Source organism: Calonectris borealis, chromosome 9, assembly GCF_964195595.1.
Source record: "Calonectris borealis chromosome 9, bCalBor7.hap1.2, whole genome shotgun sequence".
Classification (NCBI taxonomy): Eukaryota; Metazoa; Chordata; class Aves; order Procellariiformes; family Procellariidae; genus Calonectris; species Calonectris borealis.
The window spans coordinates 25,342,728-25,356,653 of record NC_134320.1 but is presented as its reverse complement, the minus strand read 5'-3'; the positions used below and the strand labels follow the sequence as shown (position 1 = coordinate 25,356,653).

The 13,926-nt window shown below is 37.4% G+C and overlaps 1 protein-coding gene across 6 annotated transcripts in view; it reads left to right on the top strand.

The window, feature by feature from the left end:
- The window catches only part of SERPINI1 (serpin family I member 1), a 61,402-nt gene that overhangs the window by 33,600 nt on the left and 13,876 nt on the right, over positions 1 to 13,926 (top strand). For all 6 annotated transcript variants that reach the window (XR_012674698.1, XR_012674696.1, XM_075157435.1 and 3 more), the window contains 4 exons: positions 1,290 to 1,557; positions 3,348 to 3,578; positions 6,264 to 6,458; positions 7,334 to 7,538. Coding sequence is in view for 4 of the 6 variants with exons in the window: in XM_075157434.1 (XP_075013535.1) it covers positions 1,290 to 1,557; positions 3,348 to 3,578; positions 6,264 to 6,458; positions 7,334 to 7,538 (899 nt within the window). In the remaining 2 variants the exon portion in view is untranslated. The remainder of the gene's footprint in view (positions 1 to 1,289; positions 1,558 to 3,347; positions 3,579 to 6,263; positions 6,459 to 7,333; positions 7,539 to 13,926) is intronic.

Genomic DNA, 13,926 nt, shown 5'->3' with positions numbered 1-13,926 from the left:
GTCTCTGTGTCAGGTATATAGAAACCCATGGTAACTGCAGACACAGGAGAGCTGGGAAGCATAAGGCAGAGGCACTTGGGCTGGCTGCATGCAAATTGACTTCAGTCGAGCAACAGAATAGCACATTCACAGAAATTTGTCCCATGCTGACAAGCCCTGCAGACTGGCACAACAACATGCAAACACTTCTGGACTAAAGCTTTTAGTCTTGTACTGTCTAACCTACTGCTTCAGGAATCTTTGCTTCATAATGTGTTAGAGATACCGTAAGTGGCAAAGAGAAGGAACTGAAATGCAAGCTCTGTTGGCTTGATATTTCCGACCCAAGACAATTGGCAGTAGTAGGTCATATGCCAAGGTAGCATGAAGTGTAAAGAGAAAATGGAAGGATGGAGACATACATATGCTGCTCCAGGAGCTGGAATTTTAATATCAGTAGTTGTGTGATGAGCTAAACTGGGATAGAGTGAGAACTGTTGCTTACTGAAGCAGTTTAGCAAAGCTTGAAGGATGGATTAGTCAAAAGCATTAGTGCTAACCCTTTTTTCTATTTAGTTTACTTTTTGTTTTCTCTGTTGAATCTTTCTCACTGGTATATACAATAACTTTATCCTCTAAAGATCTCTGAACAGGTGGTGTCTCTCAGCTAGCATAACTACCTAACTTCACCATTATTTACTAACAAAAAGGATTTCATTTGGTAACTAAGGCATGATTTATTTTTCTTTCAAAGAATTTTTGGCTGCTGGCCATGTGTTTTGTAACTGAGCAACATCATGGTACATTTCGTTTGTCACCGGTGTCAGCAAGCTCTCTTACAGTGCTTGAAATAGTTTTACCAGTTTTGGGCTTAGAGTGACTTAGATAAATAAGTTGCATCTTACTGGAAGGTCAAACGAAAGAAATGTGGATTTGTAGGTCTCCTTGGTGAAAAAGTACAGAAATACATACTAATTCCAGATCAGCATTGCTTAACAACAACAACAACATTAAAAAGTGGAAGTAAGAAATGTGTTACTGTGTCTTTGAGATCTTTTCCTATAGAAGCCGTGTTTTGTTAATCTATTATGAAGAAGGTATAATAATTCACATAATGAAGTAGGTTATTTTTTTGAAAATAGATCATTGCTTCAGTTTGAACAGTGTATGTATTAGTTTCTCCTCCAAATAACTGAATTGTGCATTGAACTCCATAAATTTAAGACTAAAAGTTTACTATTTTTTCTCTCAAGTTGAATCTCTAATTACTTAAACAAGATTAACTTTTTGTCTCTAAAATTTTCTTGCAGACCTTAGAATCTCAAGACATGTATTTCCTTGGACTGCTGTCGTTGCTTGTTTTGCAAAGCAAAGCCTTCAAGACAAATTTTCCTGATGAAACCATTGCTGAGCTTTCTGTGAATGTTTACAATCAGCTGCGAGCTACAAGAGAAGATGACAATATTCTTTTCTCTCCTCTGAGCATTGCAATAGCCATGGGAATGGTAGAGCTTGGAGCCCATGGAACCACTTTGAAAGAAATTCGACATTCCTTGGGTTTTGACAGCTTAAAAAATGGTAAGGCCTTTTAGTCATGTTTTACTATGGGGCTTTTTATCTTAAAGGAACAGATGGCGATGCCTGAACAATGATGGAAGGGGCTGGGTCATGTCTGTGGGTTATTAATCAGTAGGCTTCTTGGCATCATGTTTGATGGCCTGAGCATGCTGAAGCATGCTTCAGTGGATTCTGCATAAGCTGAGAGATGCTAACGTACAATCCTGGCTTGAGCACCTGAATCTTAAGCAATTGCAGTTAACTCTTGATCTTGGTTTCCATCTGCAAAATAAGGTTGCCTTTGCCTCTAGAATTATAAGATGACCTTTTAGGAACATCCTTTTCAGGGATTATAATGAAACCTGAAAAGGAAAGCAGTAGTTTTAGCAATATTGCTTATAAGAAAGTAGGAAAACTTTAGTAATTTAACTGGAAATGTCTCTTACTTTGACACAATTCATTTGGTTCTTGTAGGTAGAGCCTGTAGGTTCTTTACCCTGCTTCTGTGTTGCTAGTGTTCTGTCTGCATTGCATAAAGTCGCATACAGATATACAAGCTAATTTAGGAAATAGAAGCATCTTGGCTGTTTCGGCATGATACGCCATTGTGTTCCCATCAGCCTTTCAGAGAAACAGGATTCATTTCTCTAGAAGAGAACAATACTACCACACCGTGCCGTTTCTAGTACGGGAAGAGCCAAGTCACGCGTCTAGATGTAGTGCTGTGCTGTGGAGTGCAAGCACACTCTATTAGCGCAAGCAACTGTAAGATGACTGCAAATGGAGAGGATGAGCGAATGGCAAAAAATGACTTTGAAAAAGCAATTTCTATGAATTTTGATATCAAAGTAATTGGTTTGAAACCTGAATGAAATTTCTTATTCGTACGACGTACTTTAAGTCTTCGGTGAAAGGATCTTGGGGAGGAATTTCTGACTATAGTGTTCAAGATATGTTCAACAGTACCACTGCACAGATGATGCCCCTCTGTGGAGACTACAGCACATATTTAGTTCTACAGTTTGTCTCTAAAACATTGATAAATTATCCTTTACCTATAATTGAAGAAGTTATGCAGTTGATTTGAGCTGGACCATTCACTGTTCTTGCATATGAGTGGTATTTGGTGAAAGTATCCAATGATTTCTGCTTGGAATATATCATTGCATTCAATTTTTAAGTTTTGGGGGTTTTGTTGTTTTTTTTTTTTTTTTAAATTAGAAATTTCAGCTTCAGGTAGATGATGCAACAGTACAAGTTTCCTATCTTAAAGCAGACTGCTTTAATCCTACTCGAGATTCCTCATTACGCAAGCAAATGATTCTGTACTACCCCACGCAGGATCCTAGGAAATTCTAGACCTCTTTTTTTTCAGAGAGAAGTCTATGGGGAAGTCCTTAGCTTCAAAACTTGAAGTTCATTTTTCCTTAAATAACTGGTTTTTAGGATGTAATGAAAATTCTGTTAAGGATTTATGGTGGCAAAACATAAAAGTGTGACTTATAAGAATAATTTTTTTTAATTACTCTTTTGGTGTTGAAAGGATTACCATTGATAGCTTTGTCTGTGATGGGATCCAAATATCTCGTTAATTACTCTAATTATAGGTAGTAGAAAAAATAAGCTCTAAATAATATGTTCTGCGTTGTAGATTGTTCTTTCAGATCTGAAGGTGTGTGTAGGTTTAGAAATAAGTTTATTAAGAAAAAAGACTTTTTTTTCTTTTTTTGCATTAAAATGTGAATTTCCAGCAGAAAAAACATGGAATAAATTTCCTTTGTGAAACACTGAATCTGTTTTTCTTTCGTCAGGTGAAGAGTTTACCTTCTTGAAGGACCTTTCTGATATGGCAACTACTGAAGAAAGTCATTATGTTCTGAATATTGCTAACTCTCTCTATGTGCAGAATGGATTTCATATCAGTGACAAATTTCTGCAGTTGGTGAAAAAATACTTTAAAGCTGAAGTAGAGAATATAGATTTCAGCCAAAGTGCAGCGGTAGCTACCCACATCAATAAGTGGGTGGAGAATCATACGAATAGTAAGTCCACATGATTCTTTTATATACTTCCTGCAGTAAGTGTTTGTGTTTCCAAAGTTATACAGTGGTGTTGAATTGTTGCCTTGGCTTTTATCTGTTCCGTTTGAGATTAAAGTATCTCCTCCCATAAAAAGAATGTATCAGCTCTTCGTGAAATTGTATTTTTTTTCCTGTGCAGGGATAATCTGTCTTAAGTAATATTAGCCATTGCTAATCATATAGGAGTATCTGTCTGAACATTTTTTCCCCTGTCTTACTATCTTAAAGTACCTGTAACATTTATTGAAGGAGAATATTTTAGTGGTAGGCATTTTAATAGTATTTTAATACTGATTTCGGTATTAAATTACAAAAAAATAGGTAAGTACTATTGCTAACTGCAGAAAAGTTGTCTACAAAGGGGTTATTGGCCTATGCTTTGAATGTGTGGAGAATCACTAGTTCTCTGAGGAACTCATAGTTACAAGGTACTGAGAAATGGAATACTAAGGAATACAAAAGATAATTCTGAACCACAAAATCAGACCCTGTAATTTAATCTTTTCCAATGTGAGGAAACTAGATAGCATGTTGAGAAAGTAGTTGCTTTTAGGAAGACTGTCAACAGAGTTTCACAACAAAAATTTGCAGCAGGGGAGTAAGCACAAAATTACCGATGTAAATATGCATATTCAGATCTGCGTGATATAGTGCTTGCTTCGCTTATGGAATCCCAAAGATGTGACGCTTTCTGAATACGTGCAGAGACTCAAGGTATGGGAGTGAAGTTAGTCCCCCGTTGTAGGGATCAAAGCATAATCTCATTCTAGTTCATCTGGCACGCTGTGGAGGTTGATATTTTAAGAGTAATTCAACAGGGATCTGGCTCTAACATCCGTCGTACCATTGTAAATTTGAAGGTATCGGGATCCCCTGTAAGGAATTAACACATCTCCCTGTGGTCTGAGCATTTAAGAATCCATAATGCTTTATGGAAATGTATGGCACCAAAGTGGAAAAATACTTCATATAATGCTTTTATTCCATTTAGGAAATGATCTGTTTCTTCCAAGGGAAAATGGCGGCTATTATATTCATAATAAATTCTACCCTTTATCTCAAGCAACTGAAATAGAGGGGATGTAAGTGATGCACCAGATTGCAGAGTGTTTTCAGAGAAATGCACTGTCTGAAGAAAAAGTAAAATTCTCTTTTAGAGAGAACAAGTTCTCCTGCTTAATACCTGCCACATGTGCTGACCGAGCTGGTAACCCTTGCCCTGGAAGGAGCTGTGCAGAGCTGACAAAGGCAGCTGTGGGTCTCTTAGCGTTAGGTTGCGATAGTAACAGTCCCTCAGCCTAGTCCCTGACCACTGGATCTCACTCTCTCCTGCCTGCCAGCTCTGACAGAGGAGGCTCATTTTCTCATTAGGAAAGGGGTACAAGACAGGCAGGTTTCCAATTCCAGCATGTTAAGCATGATGGGAGGCTCAGAGCAGAAAACATAACTGTCAAAGGTTTCTCTGGCCAGAAAAACTCTTAAGGTACGTTAGGGTATTAACAAGATGTGGCTGAAAAATATAAGGGGATATGATGTACCAAATAGAAATGGAAAAACTGAAAGTGTGTTCCTTCTTAATTTTTACTTTTTTTTTCCAACCACGGAGAGTGAGTACGGCAGCATGGGTCACATCTCATTTCTAAGAATGTTCTAGATAAAATGAAGTACAAACAGCAACCCAGAAGAAATACTGCCCTTTGATACACAAATTTCACACCAGTTAGTCGGTGTCATATGCTCCAGAAAGCAGAATTAATCTGTATTTTAAACCGTGGATTAAGAAGTAATAATCAGACTGAGGAATGTGTTTAACACCTTGCATTGCAATGTCAGTTAAAAATAGAAGTGATCAAGAAAGCTTTCTGAAGTAGGCTGTAATTTTTCAAGAATAGTAACAAATCTGGTCAGTGCACCAAATTTAACAAACTCGAAATTATTTTGCCGAGAAGCAAGCCATTTAAGATGAGCTAAAGCAGGTAACAGACTGTTTTCTGATGTAAATGACTTATTGAGGAGTAGGAGCAAAGCAGCTGCCATGCTCAGCTGACATACCTCCCATGAATAGAGCAGATGCTAGATGGTTTTTTCTCTTTTGCTTTTCAAGAGCTAATGCCAGTGGAGCAAATGCTAGGAATTTATGGGGTTTTTTTATGATTAGTCCTTACTTTGAAGTCTGTTGGATATTACTTGGTTAGAAACGGAATGCTTCCTTCAAAATTGGCTCAGGTGAAGTTCCAATGGGTATACTTACACACTTTACATTACGCGCCCATTTAAATGCTTCTTTGGATTGGAGCCAAAGTTTGTAGAAGTTCTGACCTGAAGAGGATAGTGCTGAACAGTATTATAGCACCAGTGTAAACATTCCTCATGTGACCCCTCTTCCCCTTGGTTTCATTGTGGGGTATATTTAAGTAGTGGTCAGGAAACAGTTGACTAACGTGTACTCAGTGGAAGGGTTTATGCACCTACACTGTGATTTAGGTTTACAAAACACTGGCAGTTTAATTTGAGATTTAATGGAACAGCTGAATTGGAAATTACATGTTAGCACAACTTTTTATTTTCTTGCATTTTTCAAGCTGTCTTAAGTTTTGATTTAATGCTCAATTTGACATGCAGACTGACAGTTGCTTTTCTTCTTAGATATGATCAAAGATTTTGTGTCTTCAAGAGATTTTGGTGCTCTAACTCATTTGGCTCTCATCAATGCAATCTACTTTAAAGGCAATTGGAAATCACAGTTCAGACCTGAAAATACAAGAACTTTCTCTTTCACTAAAGATGATGAAAGTGAAGTGCAGATTCCAATGATGTACCAGCAGGGAGAGTTTTACTATGGTAAGTTGGAGCTTTAGCAATTTAAAGCTAATAAGTCTTCCTTTAATAGGTTTTTGGCGGTAATACTCATTTGTATTGTTGTCTGTTCTTTCACCTAGAATTTTAAATGTGGTGTTTGCCCAATAAAGGGACTCTGATTGTGATGTCTTTTCGTAATGTGTGTGCTTGTGTATTATAGCAAGGCAGCAACACTTATAATGACCTCTTTCTTGATTGCTTTTTTAGGTACATGTTCGGTGCCACATGATGGATTTCAGAATGTTTATCCATTATATCTAACTCCTTTACAATTATTGAGTTAGTCCTGCTTCTCACTACAATATTTTTCTTGTGCTGTCCTAAATATTAAAATGAATAATGTTTGCACATGACTGTTGTAATATCCTTAGAAAGGTAAAATAGGGGTTCTTTGAACAACAGAATGATCGTTTCTATCTTGAGCTTGAACTCCAATTAGGTTCTACCGTGTCTAGCGTTGGCAGTATTTCACTCAGTCTCATCACTGAAAAATTGTCTCTCCTGAATAAAAAAAACCTCTGCCCATTTCCATGAAAGTCTTGGCAGCCTTAACAACTTCTAGACTTCTCTCTGTCTAACCAATGGAAGTTAAGTAATAGGTTCAGAAGTATGATTATCCACAAACTGTGTGATTGCATGAGCTTGTTTTCTTTAAGAAAGCGGATGTAAGCCTCAAATCCTATGATGAAGAAACTAATATAAGTTTTATACAGAGTAGAATACAAAGGGTCATTTTTGTCTCCGGTATCTAATAAATACTGCATAGTATTAACCTTCTATTTTTCCCCTATCTCCAGTAAAAAAACCAAAAGAAAATACTTCTAATAGCTTTTTTTGTTGTTGTTTTTCTTCTGTAGGAGAGTTCAGCGATGGCTCCAATGAAGCAGGTGGTATCTATCAAGTTCTGGAAATACCATATGAGGGAGATGAGATTAGTATGATGATCGTTCTTTCCAGACAGGAAGTTCCATTGGTCACATTGGAACCACTGGTCAAAGCCTCGTTGATTAATGAATGGGCTAATTCTGTAAAGAAGCAAAAAGTGGAAGTGTATTTACCAAGGTGAGAATATGCTCCCATGTCAATAGAAGGGAAAAGACTGCATTCAAATTGATTGGAGTAGCAGAGTAGGTAAAGCTTGAACATCTTGATCAAATCTGCAGTTATGTAGCATCCACGTGAAGGTTGCTTTGACCAGAAAGCCCGGGGGCGTGCAGTGCAGAATGATGGTTGTTTGCACAACAGGTGAGCACTGCATTTGCATCCTTTCATATGTAAGCTCCAGAAAGGAGAATTTCATCATCAGGAATATATCCACTCTGAATGACGTTCAGAGTGTTGCAGAACTCATTATGGGTAAGTTCCACTTAGACAGGAGCCACAGAAATATTGCAAGTCTGAATTAACAAAAGCTAAAACGTTTCATTTAGGTCCTAATTAGATTTCTATGTGCTGCTAATTAAAAAAATTCTAATGGTTGAGTGTTGAGAGGTAATTCCAGTCAATTTGTGTCTTTTGTCTTTTTTCTCAGTTGTAATAAGCGCTGGTTTCTTTTTCCTTAGAGGAGCAATAGAATAACAAGATGTTACTACCAGAAGGGATGAAACTTCTGTCAGTTCATTTGTAGACATAAGTTCTGTGTGCTCAGTGGCATATTTGCTCACAGGTACCACTTAGTTATCTTTCCTAGAATTCTATTTCATCTACCTTCAAATATTTTTCATGCTTGCCCTACACTTGACTTAGTAATGCAGTTGTTTACTACTAAATATCACTAATAATGTACAGTTGGATCATGATGTCCTTCAGTGATTCATAATGATTTCATTGAAGTGTTTGTATAACAATATGGCACAAGTTTGATGTGGATCACTTCTACTTATTCTGCTTTTGTGGCACAGTGCAGCGGGTACATGGCAGCAGAAAAAATAAACTATAGTGAATCCTTTTAATCATTAAAATAGTTCTTTGTTTTCATGTGACTTGGAGATTTGAGTTCGTTGTATTTCACATAAAAAGAGCAGGGCAAGAATCCCTGCAGTTTTATCAGCTTCCTTTCCAAGCAAAGACCACTTTCAAGAAGCTAAATGCAGCTGAGCACAGTAAAACAGGGCTAGCCAGGATAAATTAGGTTGAAATGAACTGGTGCTGTCAGCGTGCCCTGATTCCAACTCGAGATGGAATTCCACTTCTCTTTAAAGCTGTTACGCTTGGAGTCAGAGTGGTGAGGGAACAGCAGCATTTCGGGGCTATTTTTCTCTGCCCCATAGTAGCTGTTCCTTTCTTTTTTAAGTAGCGTTTCCTTTAAAGAAGCAGGGAGACCAGCAAAGAGCTGCATTGCGGGTTTTATACAAACTGAACCTACTGTACACTATTCCTGTGATTTTTGTTTGTTTTTCTCTTGGAGCTTCAGGTCCCAGGAGCTTTACTATTAACAGTCCACTAAGGCGCAGGGGAGGGGCGTTTCTCCTACACTTTTTCTCCTGCTGGCTTGGGCAAACCTTACCTAGATGGTAATGAAAAGTAAAATATGAGGATTCGTCCATCCCTTAAGCTTTCTTTTTATAAGGAGCGTTTCACAGCCTATGCATCAGGTGCTGAAGTTGGACATCTTCTCTCAAACAATTTCTTGAGTGCGAGATCCACAACAGAAGTCTGTCTCCGTTGATTATATAGGGAATCTGTGAAAACTAGCTTCCAAATTTAAGAAGCTTAGGTATCTAAAGTTAAATACATGAATGTCATTGAAAACATATTAATTACGTTTATGACTCGAATTAAGTTTATGGAGGTAGTTTTGGGATTTGCTTGCTTTTAACCAAAAGCAGAGACTCCAGGATTTTCTGTAGCCAGGTTCTCAGACATGAGTTTGAGGCGTAGGTTTTGTGTGGTCATATAATGTCCTTATTTATTGCATACTCAGGTTAGTCGTCGTGCCTGTTGCTCTTATCTAAGAACCTCAGAGAACTTGGTAAACATTTGTGAATTAAGGCTATAGAAAGGCAAAAGAGGTACAACCAGGTGCTGATTACCATCAGTATTTTCAGATTATAAAAGGTAACTATCATGAGCTCGAACTTCCATATAGTAATATGTCTTCTTACAAAAATTCCAAGATTAATTACATGCTCCCAAGGTGTTGGATTGCCATTAGGGATTCAGAGGTGATCTGCAGGATTTTATCAGTGCTCTAAATAAACACTTTATAAATATTTTATGCTCTGACTCAGAAAGGCATGTTATGAAATGTGGCCTGCAGGCTCTGTCCACTGAGAAATTGAAAGCAGCAGTAGAATAAAATTAAATTTTTATATCCTGGAAGATGCTACCCAATATAAAGGGGACATTTTTTAAACTTATACATTTGTAATAGGACCTGAATGACTAGCCAAAGCAGAGTTAATCACAACTTTCCAATTTCTGTCTGCATTATCTGTGTGCAAATGAAATTGTGTATTATTCCTCTTAATAGCAAAGGAGAAATTTGTACAGAATTGTTAAATTATACTTTCTCGTTTTCATTTTCAAATCATTGTTTCCAGCTTAACCCAGACTAAAGTGATCAACATTTTAATCCACTTTTTGCATAGGAGTGAAACAGACCATGAATCTAATTTACAAAGCTGTCTCTCTAACATAAATTATGTGAAGAGCATAGGAGGAACTAGTACCTAATAACAGTGCTACAGTCCGCAGCTCTCCTCTTAAGGATTGTTCCAGTATGCCAGGCTCTCTATAATGACCTTCTTGCTTTTTTGTACATTTAAAATATCTTGAAAATGCCTTAGATGGTGTTGAAATAAGTTTCTTTAGCTGAAAGTTGTTTTCACTCAAAAAAAAACAAAACCAAAAAACAACCCCAAACCAAAAAAAACAGTCTCTTTTTTTAACACGCTCTCTTGAGTCCCCTTTTCATGAGGAATAGTCCCGTGCTGATTGTTCTTGAGATACAGTCACGGAAGAGGTATTAAAACCGTCCCACTGAAATACACACTTAGCCAACTTCTGTAGACCATATTTAGCCCTGGATAGAAGGACCTTGCCAGAGAAAGAACCATGACCTGCCTTGCTTCACCTGGTCAGAGCAGCTGTATGGGTTCTTTTGTTTGTTTGTTTTTGCTGTTAGTGGGGTTTTGTTGCTTGCTTGTTTGTTTTCAGGCTATTAAATCATGCAGGCTAGTTCTAGCACCTCAGGACAACCTAGCTGAAACTCCAGCTGAAATGCTGGAATTGATATCAGCTGGCAGTTTTGTATTGTAGGCTGTTTGCTAGGTTAAAATAGTGATTCAGATCCTGAGGACGTGTCCTCCAAGCAAGAATATTGTTGATCTCAAGCCATGGAGCCATTTCTTTGTTTACTTTTTGTTCTGTAGAACGTAATGTATTAGAACCAATCTGAAAACCTGGAATTCCTTGCTTTTGCTTGTTCAGAACTCTTCGTAATTTTTGAAATTACAGCCTTTTGGATGAATCATACTAGGCTCTAGTTCACTTCTGTTGTATAACTAGAAAGTGTACCCTAATCCTTGATTCTGTGGATCCTGAGCGTCTAAGGACTTCATGAAAAATTCAGCATTTCAGAAGGATTGGACAGCATCATACAAGATGAAGCCATCTTTTTTTCTCTCTTGAAAGTCTGTAAAATAGAAGAAAGATGGCCTGATATGGTATGTTAAAGTTAATGCTCTATCCAAAACCTAAAGGTTCGGATACATAACTAAAGAGACTGCCGATGACATAAATGCATCGTTTTAATCTAATTCTTGTGTAAGTTTTAAATTTCATGAAAATATCATCATTCTCTACTAAACTCTCCAGAGAACTTTGTTAGTTTCTCAATCTAATTCTACTTTCTAAGTGTCTCATTTTGTTCTTCATTTCATGTGGGAGAGAGATCCAAAGACGGTGGAAACCAAGGGAAGTATTTTTGTTCAGCTATTTGGACAGCATTTTACATGTAGGAAGTAGAGAGACTTTACAAATGGACATTGTAAAAATAAATCTAGAGCTAACTCACATCTTCACTTCTCCTTGCCTTTGGCTAACAGCTGATAGGCAGAGCCTCTATCCCTTATTGATACCGTTCTGCTCAGTGCTTTCTAAGGTGATCTGTAGAAGCATATATCCATGAACATGTGTGTTGGTGAACATTCTAGAACTGCTTAAGTACAGAAGCTCTCCTCTTGACTCAACAGACCAGTCTTTCTGTTCCTGTTCTGGTCCTATGGTGAAAATGCCTCATCTTTTCTTCAGTGTCTGAACTTTCTCAGACTTCCATTTATGATTTTTAATGCTCCCAGTTGCAACTATTCCATGACTCCTGATACTGAAGTATTGAAACTGATTTTTCATAGTATTTTTAGCATCAGAAGCACCTAAAAGATTGTGGAAAAAAGTGTGACCATCTGGTTCATTATATGCAGCAAACACTGCAAATAACCATGTGTCAGGGCTAGGATCATGTAGCTTGGCATTCCTAAAGTCTGGAGGTACAGCAAATGCCCGGCTTGGGAAATGAGATTGAACGTCTCTTCTGCGTTTCAGGTTGTCGGCTTTGATTTGGAATACCTACATCACTGTCCATAAGAAACGCAAAGAAATCCAAATATGACTGGAGGATAACTCATACTGAATGTTTACGTCGGTTTGTATAGGCTGAAATTATATTTCAAAGTGTAAAGCAGCCCTGTTATTTTGCAAAAGAGGCTAGTTCTGGTGTCAGCTAAAATATATGAAATATCATTAATAATAGCTTATCTGTAACTCTCGCCGCTCTTCAGAGCATGTGAGAAAGGAGGGGAGATGCCATTTTGAACAGTGGTCCAGAGTGGGTTTTTACCATATGACAAAAGTAAAAGGGGAGAAGGGAAAGTAATTAGTTTTATTTTCATAAAGGGATAGTTTGGTATTTATACAGCTGATGTGATATTTTTGGTCTACTTTATTTGTCATAAAAAGCAGGAACTCACTCTTATAGATACTGTAGAGACCTTCACTCATCCACCTGTTCAGCATTTGCCTTTCCAGAGGTTTCAGTCAGGGGTAGAGCTTCTATCCAGTAATTAAGCGACTGCTACTATTATTCATGTAGGTATTCTTTAGCAATATAACCAATCAAATTGTTTGCATTTCCCTTTTTCAGATGCATATTCAGCTGGGGCTTTATGGGGGTGGTTGTGGTGGGGATTTTTGTTTGGTTTTCTTGTTGTTGTTGTTTTGGGTTTTTTTGTTTGGTTTGGTTTTTTTTTTTTCAAAAACATCTCCCAAACCTCTTCCTTGATTAGTATGCAAAAGCATCTTTTGTCATGCTTTCTTTCTGGGTCACAATTCATCGCTTAGCAGATAAGTGCATTTTCTGACTAGTGGTCCAGAGACTTAAACCCACCTGATTTCCATTTATATCTTATAGTGATTCTCTGCAGTTGGAAAAAATGATTTTTTGCAGTTATTTTTCTTATTTGTGACCTCAAATTTTGCTTTTCATGCAGACTTTTCTTGCTAATATCCTATCCTGATACTCTTTACTAGTTTGACGTTACTACTTAATAGCTAAATTATCTTGACAGCTTGATACATTTAATACTAATTATGGTGAAATAAAAGACAAAAAAGGAAAAATACACCACTCTGAAAGTTTTACAAAATGCATTTTAATGCTAATTTGCCTTTTCTGCATGTTTGTAAGGTAGGTACAGTTGGATGTGTTTTTTTCAAAATGTTATAGTTTAGTTTTAACATAGAAGGAAATATTTATTCAATGTGCACAGACAGAACCTCTGTACTGTTTAACTCTAGTTAACTCTGGCATCAGGAATCAAGTCTTAAGTCATCTTTCTTAGGGTTTTTGCTGAAGTCTCTAAAATAGATCTGGACTTACATTACAAGTGTGTAGTGAGAGTAAAACTAGTCTCTAGTGTTGGAGCCTGTGAGCCAGTGGGAAATTTGAATGAATGAGCAACTTGCAGATTTGTCTCTCAGCTTAAAGCTAAAATTGTGCAGAAGGTCTTGTGAGCTCCCTGCCTGTAGTTTTTGACCAGTGTGAGTGTCCACAGCTTTCTCAGAGGAAAGCGAGTCATGATTCCTCTTGAAGAAAAAACAGGACACATTTCCCCTTTCTACAATCCTATTGGCAGTTTTTAGGTCATCTCGTCTGTGTACTTACATCTCATTCATTAAGATAATGACATCTTTTTTTTTTTTTTTAAATGCTGCCACACTGACTGATGCAAAATATGCCAGAACACCATAAGGTTCCTCCAGTACATAAATCTTTGTTGGTCTCTTCTGATTCTTTTGAGAACTGCCAAAACAATAAAATCACAAGAATCAGTTTTTGAGGTTTTATTCCAGGCATATCCTGGAATTCATCTGGACTTGCGGTGCCACCAGTGATTTATCGATCCTGGACTGTCTCCAGATCTTATTTTAACTTGCATAAAATTCTCATCTG